This window comes from Euleptes europaea, chromosome 13, assembly GCF_029931775.1.
Source record: "Euleptes europaea isolate rEulEur1 chromosome 13, rEulEur1.hap1, whole genome shotgun sequence".
Lineage (NCBI taxonomy): Eukaryota > Metazoa > Chordata > Lepidosauria > Squamata > Sphaerodactylidae > Euleptes > Euleptes europaea.
The window spans coordinates 60,198,639-60,212,794 of NC_079324.1; the positions used below are offsets into that span (position 1 = coordinate 60,198,639).

Below are 14,156 nucleotides of genomic sequence, written 5' to 3' on the forward strand. Positions count from 1 at the left end.
GACCAGTCATTCCTATTGAGCATCCTGTCCTACACAACCGGGGAGCAGATAGTGGCAACGTGGTAGCTGACCTGTTTCTGTTTGTTTATGTAGCACTGTTAGTGTATATGTTGCTTTGCAACTATGCTTTTTTAAAAAAAGATCCGCGTATGCTCCCTGGAAAAATTTGAATTTTAGTATCAATGGGGAAGAGAGGTCTTTCAGTTTTTTGCCTGGGCTCTTACTGACGATCTGTTATCTGGCCGTGCTAGGTTCTAAGTGTGTTTATGCAGGAGTAAATCCCCTTGGTATCAGTGGGTCTCCCATGTAAACATGCCATGGGATCACAGCCGTGGTGCGCAAGCAAGAGCATGCCTCTGCTGCGGAGCTCAGTTTGTGGTTGGTGTGGCATGTTCTGCGCCCAGGATGCCTCAGCAAAGGAAGATCAGAGGAAACTTCACTGCAGTTTGCCGAGGGCAGCAGCGTGCTTGCGAATGGAGCTCCTTCAGTGAGCTGGCAATTATACGTCCCTTCTTTGCGTGAAATGCATTGCAAGCTTGAGCTAGTAGAGCTTTTTGTAAAAGGATGCAGAAAGCTTTGTGGCTGCCTTGTTGGGTGGGCGAACACTGAAGATAATCGCAGCCCCTAAAACATAAGGGGAGGAGGGTGGAAAAAACTGCAGTTTCTCCTGGCTGACGGAGCAGAAATGCCTTTTGTTCCCTAATGTTTCCAGCCGGTTTTTCCTTATCTCTTTGGCAAACAAACTCGGTTCTTCTACTGTAAAATATAAAGCATTTGTTAAAAGAAACCCCTGAAACGAGAAGCTTTGTATGATCTGTTAGTTCTCATGTGTCTTGTTAGTCTCCCAGGAGCTGTTTTAAAGGGATTTTTTGAATCAGGAGCAAGTAGAGAATTATGTAGTCACTTTTAGCTCAACCCGGAAGTTTATGTCCTGCACACGTGTTTATATAGGAGACTAACTCACAGCAGTAGTACATTTCTAGAAGGATACTCAAATCTTAAAGTGTTTTAAGGTCAGGATTGAATGGGATGCATACATTTGTGAAAGACTCAAGGCATAATTTATCTTTGTAAGCTTAATCAGTGTGCTGTTTGTGAACAGATTGCTAGCGGAGTTGTTGGATGCTTGCTGGCATAGCTTTGTGTGCCCAGAACTGTTGTTACATTTTTTAACTTACCTTGTATTTTGTGAGATTTAATATTTATATTCACCCCTTCCCCTCAAGTAAATTATGCCTGACTATAGATAAGTGGTGCTTACCTATTAAATTTAAAATCTTAAGTACAACCAGTGTGATTTGGGGGGGGGGGAGTATATCTTGAACTGGTTTTACCATGTGTGTGCTTTATCCTTGACCCGTGATTTGTGTGTGTGTGTGTGTGTGTGTGTGTTAAGTGCCGTCAAGTCGCTTCCGACTCATGGTGGCCCTATGAATGAAAGTCCTCCAAAATGTCCTAACTTTGACAGCCTTGCTCAGATGTTGCAAATTGAAGGCTGTGGCTTCCTTTATTGAGTAATCACAGTAAACCTGTGATTTACTGTACTGTAAATATGGGTTGCATATTGAAATCATCACTGTGCAAATTTTGATCAAATTTATCTTTCCTCTAATTTTCTGCTTCCTGTCTGCCTGTGAGAGAAATGAATAGTAGATTAATGGTGAATTGCATGCAACCCCCTTTAGTGCCTATGTTCCATTGTCAGACTTTTTTATCAGAAAGGTTGCTATTGTGTTGCATTGAACCATTTGAGCCGTAGTTTGCTGGATCTGTAACATTAACAGCTTCCAGATACAGCTATTGTAAAATGATTTGCTCCATTGTAACCTTCTGATCTCTGTACCTCTGAGGAAAGTTTCTTTCACTGTTCTATGGATGGGGTATTTCAGTGTTGCTTTTTTGGTAATTTTGCCTTGGGTAGGGTTGCTAGAGTCAAGTCCAGTAGCACCTTAAGAGACCGACTGGATTTTCGGGGTGTATGCTTTTTGAGATTCAAAGCTTCCTTCGTCAAATGACTTTCAAAGCTTACACTCTAAAAATCTTGTTAGGCTCTGAGATGCTGCTGGACTCTAGCTGTTCTACTGCAGACGAGCATGGCCACCCTCTGAAGCTATAGGGTTGTTGAATAGGGTTGTCTCATTACCACAAAGGAATGCATTTTAAGATAGGATGTGTACCATCCAGCCTGGGACATGCTATTAGCAGTGAACAGTGAAAGGACTATTCAGATACTGTTATTGCAGTAAAGAAAAGCAACTGGTGTCCAGCATCATTTAGATAACATTGAATAGGGTCAGCTTATAGCATTTGAATAGAATGTAGCATTGGTTCTCTGTTCTTGCTAACAGTGACCATCAGCAAAATAAGAACACCAATGCCCCATCCTATATAGTTAATGTTTTACACGTTCAATGAACGTTGCAATAAAGCAAACCAATCCCATGACTTCTGTATAAATAAGAAGTAGTAAAGTACTGGAAGTGAATCTTAGGCTGTTACCACACTTGTATTCCCAGCGATGTATTAAGAGTTTGAAAACGTTATAAAAACGTTTGCACTTTGTTTGGCCCCTTTAGCTGTGAAGACGTCTTCCAACCATTTATAAGCCGTGGTATCCAAAAACCCTTTTAAAGCGATGTTTTTTACAACATTTTCAAACTCTTAATACATCGCTGGGAATACAAAGTGCAGTAACCCCCTTAAGCAATCTGCAGCCATTTTACAATTCTGACCGGGAGGGGGGTAGTGGTCAGCCTGTCATGGGTGCTACAGGTGGCACAGAGAGCAGGAGTTCATAGTGTTCTTGCATAAGAGTGGGAGTGTCCATTAACCATGCTATATGGCACAATTCTGCCTACGTCTCCTCTGTTCAGAAGACTAGTGGGAAGACCAAGGTACAGGGAGCTGACTGTACCATAGTGTGTACTAGAGATGCTATAGTGCTACTTCACCTGCCAAATGAAGTGACTGCTAAAAAGGAATGTGTAGTGATCCTTACTGTGAACTGATGTCAGACTTTTTCATCCAAATCTGACTGTTGCATACATAGTAACATGTCGAAGTCCTGGCCTTAAATAGGCACTTGGCTAAAAGGGTGACAAGCTGACGGTGATTACCTAACAGGAAGTACAACCCTTAACATAATTCCATAGATCAGAGACTTTCATCCAACATATTCAGTGCCATGGGTACTTTATGCATAATGTTCTGTATTTTTCCAATGTTAAGAGAACAATAGTTGTAAAAGCATCTTGTAGGTATCAAAGCTCCATACACATTTATGAAAAAGAGCAATTGGAAGAAATGTTTACTTCAGATTTTTTTTAGTATAAGTAGTTGTTACAGCTTACTCACATGTCTGTAATATGCTTTATTTCAGAAATGGTGGAGCCAGGACAGGATCTGTTGCTTGCTGCTTTGAGTGAGAGTGGAATCAGTCCAAATGATCTGTTTGACATCGATTCTACAGATATGGGTCTTGCGACTCCAGCTGTTCAGCAGGTTGAAAAATCATAACTTTTGCTAATCATAACATTGGGAAGCCTTGATTTTCATCTCTTGAAACGTGCTGCTGAAATTGTTGGCTGATTAGTTAAGAAAGGGAAATTTGGGTATTTTAATAACTGTTTATTGCAAATATATATTAACACTGAGCACGGTCTTGTTCATTGAAGCTATATGGCTAGTATAGAATCAGGGCTGATGCTGATATGTTCACAAATGTCACATCTTACCATACATCATCTTTGCATCCAACTGGTGATAATAGCAGGCTCAAGGAAACAGACTTTTTTCCCGGCTACGCACTTGTCTTAACCTTAAAGCAAGATTGATTTATTTGGTGTGATATTCCTGGCAATTTTCTCTTGTAAAAATGTAATTCTTTGCAATTTTGCCTGTTAATATTACTGTCAACTGCAAAGTCTAAGAATTTGATATGACATTGGTGACTTTGTGGTCAATGATTTTGGCTAACCGTGGCGGCCTGCAGTTTGCACACATCTACCCGCTATCACCCATATTTTACATCTAGTCACAGAGTTAGTTATCATTGTTTTTCCTTTGTTTGGCTTGAGGCACGTTGAAGCATGAGTCTCGCTGGATGGGGCATTTTGTGTATATTTTCTGTATAGAAATGTACAAAGCACCTTTGCTGAGATATGTCTAATGTTAAAAAGCAAGCTTGTATTAACGGAAGCTTCTTTCCAAGCTGTATTACCCATGTAACTTTGACCATCCCTTCCTTAGTCAGTACCACTTAATGCATTAGAACTGGGCTTGGAGACTGAAGCAGCAGTTGCTGTTAAAGCAGAACCACAGACCCCATCTTCAACTGTGTTGAACATCAGGGTAAGCAAGTTCTTAAGGTGCCACAGGACTTCTTTGCTCGTCTCTATTGCCCATAAGAAAATTATAGCTTAAAATTAAAATTCAAAGATTATGTAGAACAGAAGGATGTACATGGCAGCTTCTTGTGGAAAGTATATACAGCTTTCAAGGTCATATACTCAGGGGGTATCAAGTCCCCTCAAAAGCAAATGGCTCCCTGCTTGTAATTGTGCAGCGTTGCCAGGTGCATTACTTCTGCATTTTGTACAGCTATATGCTTCTTCACAGTAGGTACTTTTTTCACAGCAGATTTCTCCTTTTCCACTTCAAAAATAAAAACCCAACTTAGGGAAATTTTGGTCAAAAATTAACAGCTTGAATGAGGACGTTTTGAGGGCAAGTTTTCAAGCCGTTTATTTAGCTCTGTAAAATTTACCAAGGTTAAATTTGAAAATACTGTAATCATAAATCCCCGAATGTTCAAAGGTAACTATTGTATACTAAAAACATGTACTGTGTGTGCTATTCTCCTGAAAACAACAAACACCATGTTTTCTGTTGGTGCAGCAACCGCCATCTACCACAACCTTTGTATTGAATCAGATAAACCAGCTCCCAACTCTGGGGACTACAATAGTAATGACAAAAACCACACCTGTGACCACTACCAGGCAGACGATTACTGTAGCAAAAATTATACAGACCAGCACCACTACCCGCCCCTCTGTCGCAGCGCCAGCAGTACGGAATGCTCTGACCTCTGCAGCCTCTAAGGACCAGATACAGCTGAAAGACCTGCTGAAAAATAATAGTCTTAATGAACTGATGAAGCTGAAGCCACCGCCTAACATTGCTCAGCCAGTTGCCACAGCTGCCAGTAAGTGCCTAATCACTGATAGGGATGGGCTGTTTTATTTCTTGGGGTGGAGGCTTTTACAGAGTGGCATCTGAATAAAGTAGGTGTACATTGTGTTTATACTAGATGTGGGGGGCATGGCCTTTTAAATGGTCAAAACGCATGATCCTTCAGAATGACTTACAAACACCAATTTGATCAGATGCAGACACTCGTAGAGTTGGAGGGGAGATTGCTATATGTGAAAAGCATTAATAGCCGTCTGCTGTCATGAAACCCATATTTAAGTGTTTTTCCAAATAAACTGTCTAGGGCATTTTTGCTATTCAATTTCTGTTAGGGCTGTAAATACTTATTCATCTTCAGTCTTCGGTGCAGCCCCACATGTGGGACTGCGCCTGCACGCAGGCCTGCCGCCGGTAACTTTTATTAGCCTTAGACCTCTAATTGGGGATGCCTCTCCCATTACGCAGGACGGCTTCGCGCCAAACCGCTGCGTGCTCCTGGGCGGGGCATCCCCTCCCTCCTCAGTTCCTTCTTTGCCGCGGCCGAGAACGGAGCTTTTTGCCTGACCTCAGAGTTTTTCTTCTTCAGACCTTTCGATTTAGTGAGTTTTTGATCAAGTCTGCTGCTTAGGTCCGCCTAGCCAGCCCTCCGCTAATTCTACAGACACGTACTCTCCCCGGAGAGTCAAATATCGTGCTTTGCCTCTGTCCCCTCGGCCCTGTGCTGAGGGCCGTGATGGCCCCCAAAATGCCCTTCAAACTGTGTCCTAAGTGTGCTACGAAAATACCTCACATGGACCAGCACGACCTCTGCTTGCTCTGTCTGGGCGAAGGGCATAACGTTTCTACCTGCAAAATATGCCAACAATTTTCCACCCGGGCCTGTAATGCCCACGCCAACCGCTTAAATGCGGAACTCTGGAAAAAGGCCCTGATGGCTCCTTCCCGGTCAGCCGGTTCCCAAGCATCACGAGGCGCCCGATCCATCCACTCGGCTCCATCGCCGACCCCCGGATCCAGCTCGGATCCAAAACTGTCGGATCCGTCCCCTCAATCGGATCCGATACACGTCTCAAAGAAACATAAACACAAGACCAAGCACAAGGACAAGCGCAGCGGTTCTAGTCGCCCAAGCTCCAAGCTGGCCACGCCCACGCCTGTGTCATCGGATCCGACAATCCTTCTGACGGGACCGATCTCGGTACCGAGAACCCTGTCCTTTCATGCCGGATCCCCACTTCAGTGCTTCTCAGATGTTGAACTGGATCCTTTGGAAGACCCGCTCCTATTGTCAGATCCGACCCCCCCCCCGGATCCGACACCCTCGAATCCGAGGAGACCTCCACAGCCTATTCTGACGCCTGCTGCTCAACCTACTGTCTCCCCGGAACTGCTCCAGGAGTGGATCACGTTTTGCAGCTACAGCCAGCTCAACCTGCAAGGCAGACCACTTACCTCTACCACCCCACTACTGCAATCTCCTTTCACTCCCCTGACTGAACGCACCCCTAGAGTTGACTCGGATCCAGATGATCTAGAAACAGGAGCCTCCATAGACAGTTCAGAAGGGAGATCTGAACCTTCACCAGACGAACTAGTAGGTGACATAGAGGCAGTCTCACCATCTGAGGGCCTGAAGCTGAGGACGGAGCAGATGGTACAGATGGCAGAGGCCCTGGATATCAATATCTCCACCTCAGATAACAGGCCTAAGGATAAGATCCTCAGCCGCCTTTACCCTGATACTCCAGGAATTGCTGCTTTTCCTATCCTAGAAGGCCTCACTGAGATTGCAAAATCCGTGTGAAAGAAACCAGCTTCCGTTCCACCGTCAACCAAGAAGGTAGAGAATCTTTACCGTGTAAAACCTGACTCGGCTAAGTTCCTGATGGTGCATCCTCCTCCTTCTTCTATAGTCATGGGGGAGGTGCAAAACAGACAAAGACAAGGTCAACACTCTACCCCCTCTGACAAAGAGAGCAGACGACTAGACCAGCTGGGAAGAAGGACATATACATCTTCTGCCCTAAACTTCCGCATTGCCAATTACCAGACAATAATGGGGGGTTATCAACTCTTCCTATGGGAAAAGGCCACCCCCCATCTAGACCTCCTTCCTGAAGAGTCCAGATCAGCTCTGAAACTCATCCAGGCAGAGGCAACTCGTCTATCCAAACAGCAGATCAGTGCCGGCAAGCATGCCATAGAGACAGCCACAAGATAAATGGCTTCAGCTATTACTTTAAGACGCCACTCATGGCTGCGCACCACTGCCCTACCCATGGACACGAGATCTCAGATCGAGGACCTTTCCTTTGAGGGCAACACCTTGTTTGCGTCAGGTACTACCGAGTTCCTGACAAATATCAAAAAGGACCGACAGACGGCAAGATCCCTGGGCATCACTCCTGCGTTCCAGCCTCAACGTGATAGATATCAACCCCGACAGCAGAGCTTCGGACCTACCTTCCAGAGGAGCCAACGGTACCAGAGGTTTCAAACGTATCCTACCCAGAGCAAGTTCCATCACCAACCAAGTCATCAGGGTCAACGCAAGCAAGGGTTTAAACAAAGACCCGCTGCTAGTCCCCATCAGAAGGAGCAAAGTCAACCCAACTAAAGGTTCTGACTACCTGAATCGGCCAATCAGGAAGACTTTCCCTTTCTGAATAGATTGGCCAAATTTGCCAAGGCTTGGCGTTCTATTTGTTCGGACTCTTGGGTCCTCAAGGTTATTTCAGAGGGCTATCGCATAGAGTTCAAGTTTCAACCTCCCTGTTCTCCCGCCAGTTCTGCACGGGACAACCCTTTTCCTGAATTTGCTCCCCAGTTGCAAGAGCTCTTATTGAAGGGCGCTGTTCAGAGTTTCCCCAACTTGTTTTGGCTTCTTCTCCAGAATTTCTACGGTGGAGAAAAAGGATGGAGGTTCCAGACCCATCACTGACCTCAGAATCCTCAATAAATGTTTACGGATCTCAAAGTTCTGCATGGTCTCACTGACTTCTGTTATGGAGCTTATCACCCCCAGTACGTGGTTCGCAGTTTTAGATCTTAAAGACGCGTACTTTATTGTGTCTATACACCCTGATCACAGAAAGTACCTCATGTTTCGTTACCGCACTGAGATCTTTCAGTACACGGTGCTCCCCTTTGGGCTCGCCACGGTACCTAGAGTTTTCACTAAATGTATGGCCACAGTTATGTCTTACTTTAGGAGCAAGGGATGCAGTATTTTCCCATACCTTGACGATTGGTTACTCACAGCCGACAGCCCTGCAACCCTGTCATCTCATCTTGAATTAGTCCTATCCACATGCGGCAGACTAGGCCTGTTGGTTAATCTAAAGAAATCTAAACTGACCCCTTCCCTACAGGCCCAGTTCATAGGAGCTGTACTGGACTCCAGCAAGGGGAAGGCCTTTTTGCCCCAAGATAGGATTGCAGCAATCAAATGTTTGGTGCAACATTTTAGCAGATGCAGACACCAACCAGTCCTCTCAATCCAGAGACTTCTAGGCCTTATGGCATCCACTATGGCAGTCACCCCAAAGATGAGGGAACTCCAAAATTGGTTCCTCAGATCCTTTGATGTATTCCGACACTCTCAATTGCATAGACTCTCAATCCCTAGGAGGATTGTACGATCCCTACAGTGGTGGCTATCCGAGTCTAACCTCCTTAGGGGCATGCCCTTTGGCTACTGGAGTCCTGAGTTCACCCTTACCACAGACGCTTCTTTGGACGGTTGGGGTGGTCATTGTGGAGATAGGTCCATCCAAGGAAGGTGCATATTAACCTGTTAGAACTGCGAGCCATACGTTATGTACTTACCTCCTTTACAGATATTTTTCGAGGCTCCCGGACCTTGCTTCAGTCAGACAACACCTCCACGGTGTATTAAATTAACAAATAGGGAGGCACCGGCTCCATTCCTCTGTGCTTAGAGGCACAGAAAGTCTGGCAGGTGGCCCTCCTGAACGACATACACCTGAAGGCCATTCATATAGCAGGGATACACACCTGGGCAGACTCCCTCAGCAGGAAGTTCCTCACGAATCACGAATGGGAACTTCAGGGACACTTTCTGCACCCAATATTTCAGGTGTGGGGTCTATCTATTCGCCACCAGGGAAAACAGAAAAGCAAAGAGATTTTGTTCACTAGCGGGAAATGACCCGATGTCCTTAGGGGACGCCTTTCAGATCACCTGGTCGGGCACCCTTTTCTACGCCTTCCCTCCCTTCCCACTCTTACAAAGGGTTCTGGGAAAGATCAGAGCGGACAACACATCATGCATCTTGATTGCACCTCTTTGGCCCCGACAAATATGGTTGACAGAGCTGGTTCAGCTGGCAGGGGGGAATTACAAGCACCTTCCCAGACACCCAGGTCTCCTAAGGTGGGGCGACCTCTTTCACCACAATGTGATCAGATTACATCTAGCAGCCTGGAGTATAATATTCCAACAGAGACTGGTCTCTCCTCCCCTGTGAAGGAGGTCATTCTCTAAGCCAGAAAACCTTGCACTCGATATTCTTATGACAGGAAATGGGAAAGATTCTCCGATTGGGCCAAATTCAGAGGTGTTTCTCCTTTCATTTGCCCACTTCCCCGTGTTTTGGACTACCTATTGGATCTCACTAAGACAGGCCTCTCAGTATCCTCTGTGAGAGTACATTTGGTGGCTATATCAGCCTTTCATGATAAGATAGAGGGTTACACTATGTTTTCCCATCCCCTTTCCAAATGTTTCTTAAAGGGACTCAACAATTTATTTCTTCCCTTACCCAAGTTAATCCCTCAGTGGTCACTCTCCTTGGTACTAGCCAAGCTCATGCTACCGCCATTTGAACCATTGGCCCATATACCACTCCATTCTTTCGGCCAAAGTAGCCTTCCTTGTTGCAGTCACGTCAACTAGGAGGGTGGGAGAGCTCGCTGCTCTCAGGGTTGACAATCCCTTCCTTAAGGTGTATAATGAGAAGATTGTGTTACACCCCAGCCTCAAATTCCACACCCTAGACCTTAAAAGGGCTATTCTGTACTACATTGATAAAACGAAACATTTTAGAAAGTCAAAATCTCTCTTTATTTGCTATCAAGGCCCCAAGAAGGGAAAACCAGCATCTCCACAGTCCATTGCGAGGTGGGTGGTTTCAGCTGTGAAGCTAGCTTATAAGGCAACAAACATGACATGCCCCCTGATTGTCCGAGCACACTCCACCAGGGCACAGGGCTCTTCCGTTGCTCTCCACAGAAGGGTTCCCATCAGTGACATCTGCAGAGCGGCGACGTGGGCAAGTGAGGACACGTTTGTAAGACACTACGCATTGGACCTGCAGGCAAGGAAAGATGCAGAAGTGGGAAGAGCAGTCCTCCAGACGTTGTTCGCTTAGATCGACGCCCACCTCCATCTGGTAAGCTTGTTAAAATCCCACTTGTGGGGCTGCACGGAAGACTGAAGATGAAAACAGTTGCACTTACCTGTAACTGCTGTTCATTGAAGTCTTCGGTGCAGACACACATCCCTCCCTCCGATCCCGCTGTCGACCTAAAAAAAAAAAGAAAGATTACGGAATGAGACTCAGGGGTTACAGGATGTATGAAAACCTCAATTATCAGAGCCCTGCTCTGGATTTCTGGTAAACCAGTAGTCTCATACTTGAGCCCAAACAAGAGTGTGTCCTGTCATGCCCTGTGACATGCTCCCGCATGATATGTCAAGGCTACAGACCCTAGATAATGCAGGTCGGCGGTGGGCAAGGAACTGAGGAGGGAGGGGCTGCCCCGCCCAGGCGCACGCGGCGGTTTGGCACGAAGCCGTCCTGCGTAATGGGAGGGGCATCCCCAATTAGAGGTCTAAGGCTAATAAAAGTTACCAGTGGCAGGCCTGCGCCCAGGCGCAGTCCCACATGTTTGTCTGCATCGAAGACTTCAATGAACAGCAGTTACAGGTAAGTGCAACTCTGTTTTAGCCATCATTTTAGTTTAATCAGCCCTGGCAGACTTGGTATTTTCATGCTGCATGCAGTATTTTAGTTTTGTGGCCCAGTCCATGGCTGGTACTCCATGTGTAGCCCAAGATGCGTGGATTTGATGTGTGTTTGAGCCATTTATTTAATTCCTGTGATCCTTGGAATACAACCCACATGCATTCAGGTGGCAAGCCCTTAATTAATGCTTAGTCCTGTTGTTGTGAGGGTGGGGGATAGCGTAGTACATTTTGTATTCATCTGAAACTTTTAAAACAATTGAGACCCCAAATGTTGACTTTCTTACAGAAATAATTGTAGTGTCTCCAAAGGTGGTAAACACCACCAAGCCAGGTAAGCTCACTTCTGCTAAAACTGGGCTTATGGCTTCCTGTCCTTAACCCACGTATGATGAATTTAAGGTGAACTGTATGTAACTCTGGTGAAGGGTAGCTTCTGAAATAGCCAACCTTGGTGTACTGGCCAGTACCTTGTTTAATGTGGCCACGATGGAATTTCCTGACAGCTCTGGCATATTTATGTAAGAGTGATGAGTACTCCTGGGCTAGAGGAGAGAAGGTTTAACGATAAACTAGGAAAATTTTGTTTGGCAGATGTCATTAACCTGGAATTTTTCTTGTAGCTGACCTCAGCAACGGAGCTGTGAAGAAGGAGGCACCGACTAAAGAAGTAGCAAGAATATGGATAAATGATCTAAAAATGAGAAGCTTTTCTCCTACGTTGGTAGGTGCATCTTCCAGCCGCTGTGTAATGGAATGCCGGTTAGTGTTGAGATGGTGTGTGTGTGTTTGCGTCCTGATCGTCCAGTTCCAGAGTACAAACAGAGGTCCTTTCAGGTGTTTGTCACCGTGGCTCAAACAGATGTGTTTTTATAAGTGTTTAATTTTTAACTGTAGTAACCAGGCAAGACCATTTCTGCACCTGTTAGTGCCTTTTGGACAGATGATGCCTACATCTAGTCAGGGACCGTGTGAAGGAGTGTCTTAAGAGAGTGGCATATGTGCAGGGCTGGAGAATGTTTACAGGGAGTTCTTTCATTGTAATCCTGGCTCAAACAATATGCGGCGCTTAATAACTGGCGTTCAGCATGATAAGTCCCTGTACTGTTTGCGTGATTGATGTTAACGTTCGATTCAGTATACCCAACTTAATGAATACTGATATATGCTGCAGAAAGTGCCAGTAGCAAAAGAAGATGATGAACCTGAAGAGGAGGATGAAGAAGAAATGGGCCATGCTGAGACGTATGCAGAATACATGCCAATAAAACGTATGTGTTTTTTCTTTTGGAAAAAACTTTAATTATTACAAAGACAGGCAGACTTGGATCCACTCGAGTGTTTCTACGAACAGAATGATTTCCCACCACAGGGCAGGACTTTCTTGCCTCCCTCTGTTGCTGTTTCCCAAAATGCTGTGCTTGTGGGTTCCCTGTCCTCCCAAGAGCAGCGGGGGGGGGGGTTGGGTTGGGGCTACAGTGGGAGGGGGGAAGCCATGCCCCATAGCCATTACTTTTGTGTATGTGGATACATTCCAGTGGATCCAATCATGATGTTCATAAAACAAGAATTATCCATGTATGTTCCTTGTAAATAGAGATTGAGGGTGGGAGGATGTTCCCCTTCCCCACTACTAGAGTTGGTCTCAAGCATCTTATGTTGCTGCCTAGATGCTTCTATTAGTGCTAACGTTGGGGCTGGAATGGTGTGATTTTTGGAATTGTTAACTCCTGGATAAGCTTATTGGCTTGGCCGCTATTGTGTTTCTATTGAAGCGAGGCCTGCATGTTTAAGGTGTTATGGTTCTTTTAATAGCTTTCCAAAACAGAAGGAAATTAAATTGGGTGCTCGAGTAGGCAGCTGGAACTGTCTAATTACAGTTCTCTTGTGAGCAAAAACTTGCTCTGGGGGACATTTACAAGTTTCTGTGTCTCTGAAACAGCCTGTGATAGGACATTGTGTGGAATATTGATTGCACTAACTCTCCTTTCTCTCCTGAACAGTAAAAATTGGTTTACGCCATCCGGATCCAGTGGTAGAAACTAGCTCACTCTCCAGTGTTACCCCTCCAGAAGTTTGGTATAAATCCTCAATCCCTGAAGAGAGTATTGATAGTGGTTGGCTGTCAGCATTGCAACTGGAAGCTATCACCTATGCAGCACAGGTGTGTCACCATTCAAGATTTACTTGAATGCTTTATTGAAACATTGGTCTACTTGGTAACTTGGTTGGTACTTTTCTGGGTAAATTAGAGGGTGTGGAAGTGGTGGGTGAGATAACTCTATGCTGAACTTGCCTAATACTGTATTAACTTTCTGTTACAGCAACATGAAACATTCCTACCCAATGGAGACAGGGCTGGCTTCTTGATAGGTGATGGTGCAGGTGTGGGGAAAGGAAGGACCATAGCTGGAATAATCTATGAAAACTACCTCTTGGGTAGAAAGAGGGCAGTGTGGTAAGTAGGGGAGTGGCAAACACGATCATCATCAAACGATTACAAGCAAAATCGTTACATCTTCATAAATGTATTGTTTGCCGTTTTCTAGGTTCAGCGTTTCAAATGACCTGAAATATGATGCGGAAAGAGATTTGCGAGATATTGGAGCAAAAAATATTTTGGTTCATTCACTAAACAAGGTATGGAGGGTTTTTTAACTATGCACCATCAAGGCAAAAACATTAGGCAGCCTAGTGATGTGCATGCAGTGAATGCCATGCGCCTCAGAACTTAGAAGAATTTACCTTGAGCTTCTTAGAGTTCATTGGGCGTTGTAATGGTGGTCTACTCCCATTGAAAAACATGGTTCCCAATAAGCTAAGGGCACAAATCTTTGAGGCCTGTTTTCAGACTTTCTTTAGGTGTCATCATCTTTGTAATTGAATTAACGGCCACTGGTGTTCTCATACTTGCCAAATCCATTTCTAAATGTTGTAACGGTGACAAAGCGTGGTTCCTGTAATGGCTGTGTGT

At 45.1% G+C, this 14,156-nt stretch overlaps 1 protein-coding gene across 1 annotated transcript in view; it reads left to right on the forward strand.

The window, feature by feature from the left end:
- Positions 1 to 3,381: 3,381 nt before the first annotated feature.
- Positions 3,382 to 14,156, forward strand: part of SBNO1 (strawberry notch homolog 1) — a 35,137-nt gene continuing 24,362 nt past the window's right edge. Inside the window, exons 1-8 of the mRNA XM_056859383.1 lie at positions 3,382 to 3,501; positions 4,249 to 4,350; positions 4,897 to 5,206; positions 11,806 to 11,906; positions 12,357 to 12,453; positions 13,186 to 13,346; positions 13,507 to 13,640; positions 13,732 to 13,822. Of these exons, the coding sequence (XP_056715361.1) occupies positions 3,382 to 3,501; positions 4,249 to 4,350; positions 4,897 to 5,206; positions 11,806 to 11,906; positions 12,357 to 12,453; positions 13,186 to 13,346; positions 13,507 to 13,640; positions 13,732 to 13,822 (1,116 nt within the window). The remainder of the gene's footprint in view (positions 3,502 to 4,248; positions 4,351 to 4,896; positions 5,207 to 11,805; positions 11,907 to 12,356; positions 12,454 to 13,185; positions 13,347 to 13,506; positions 13,641 to 13,731; positions 13,823 to 14,156) is intronic.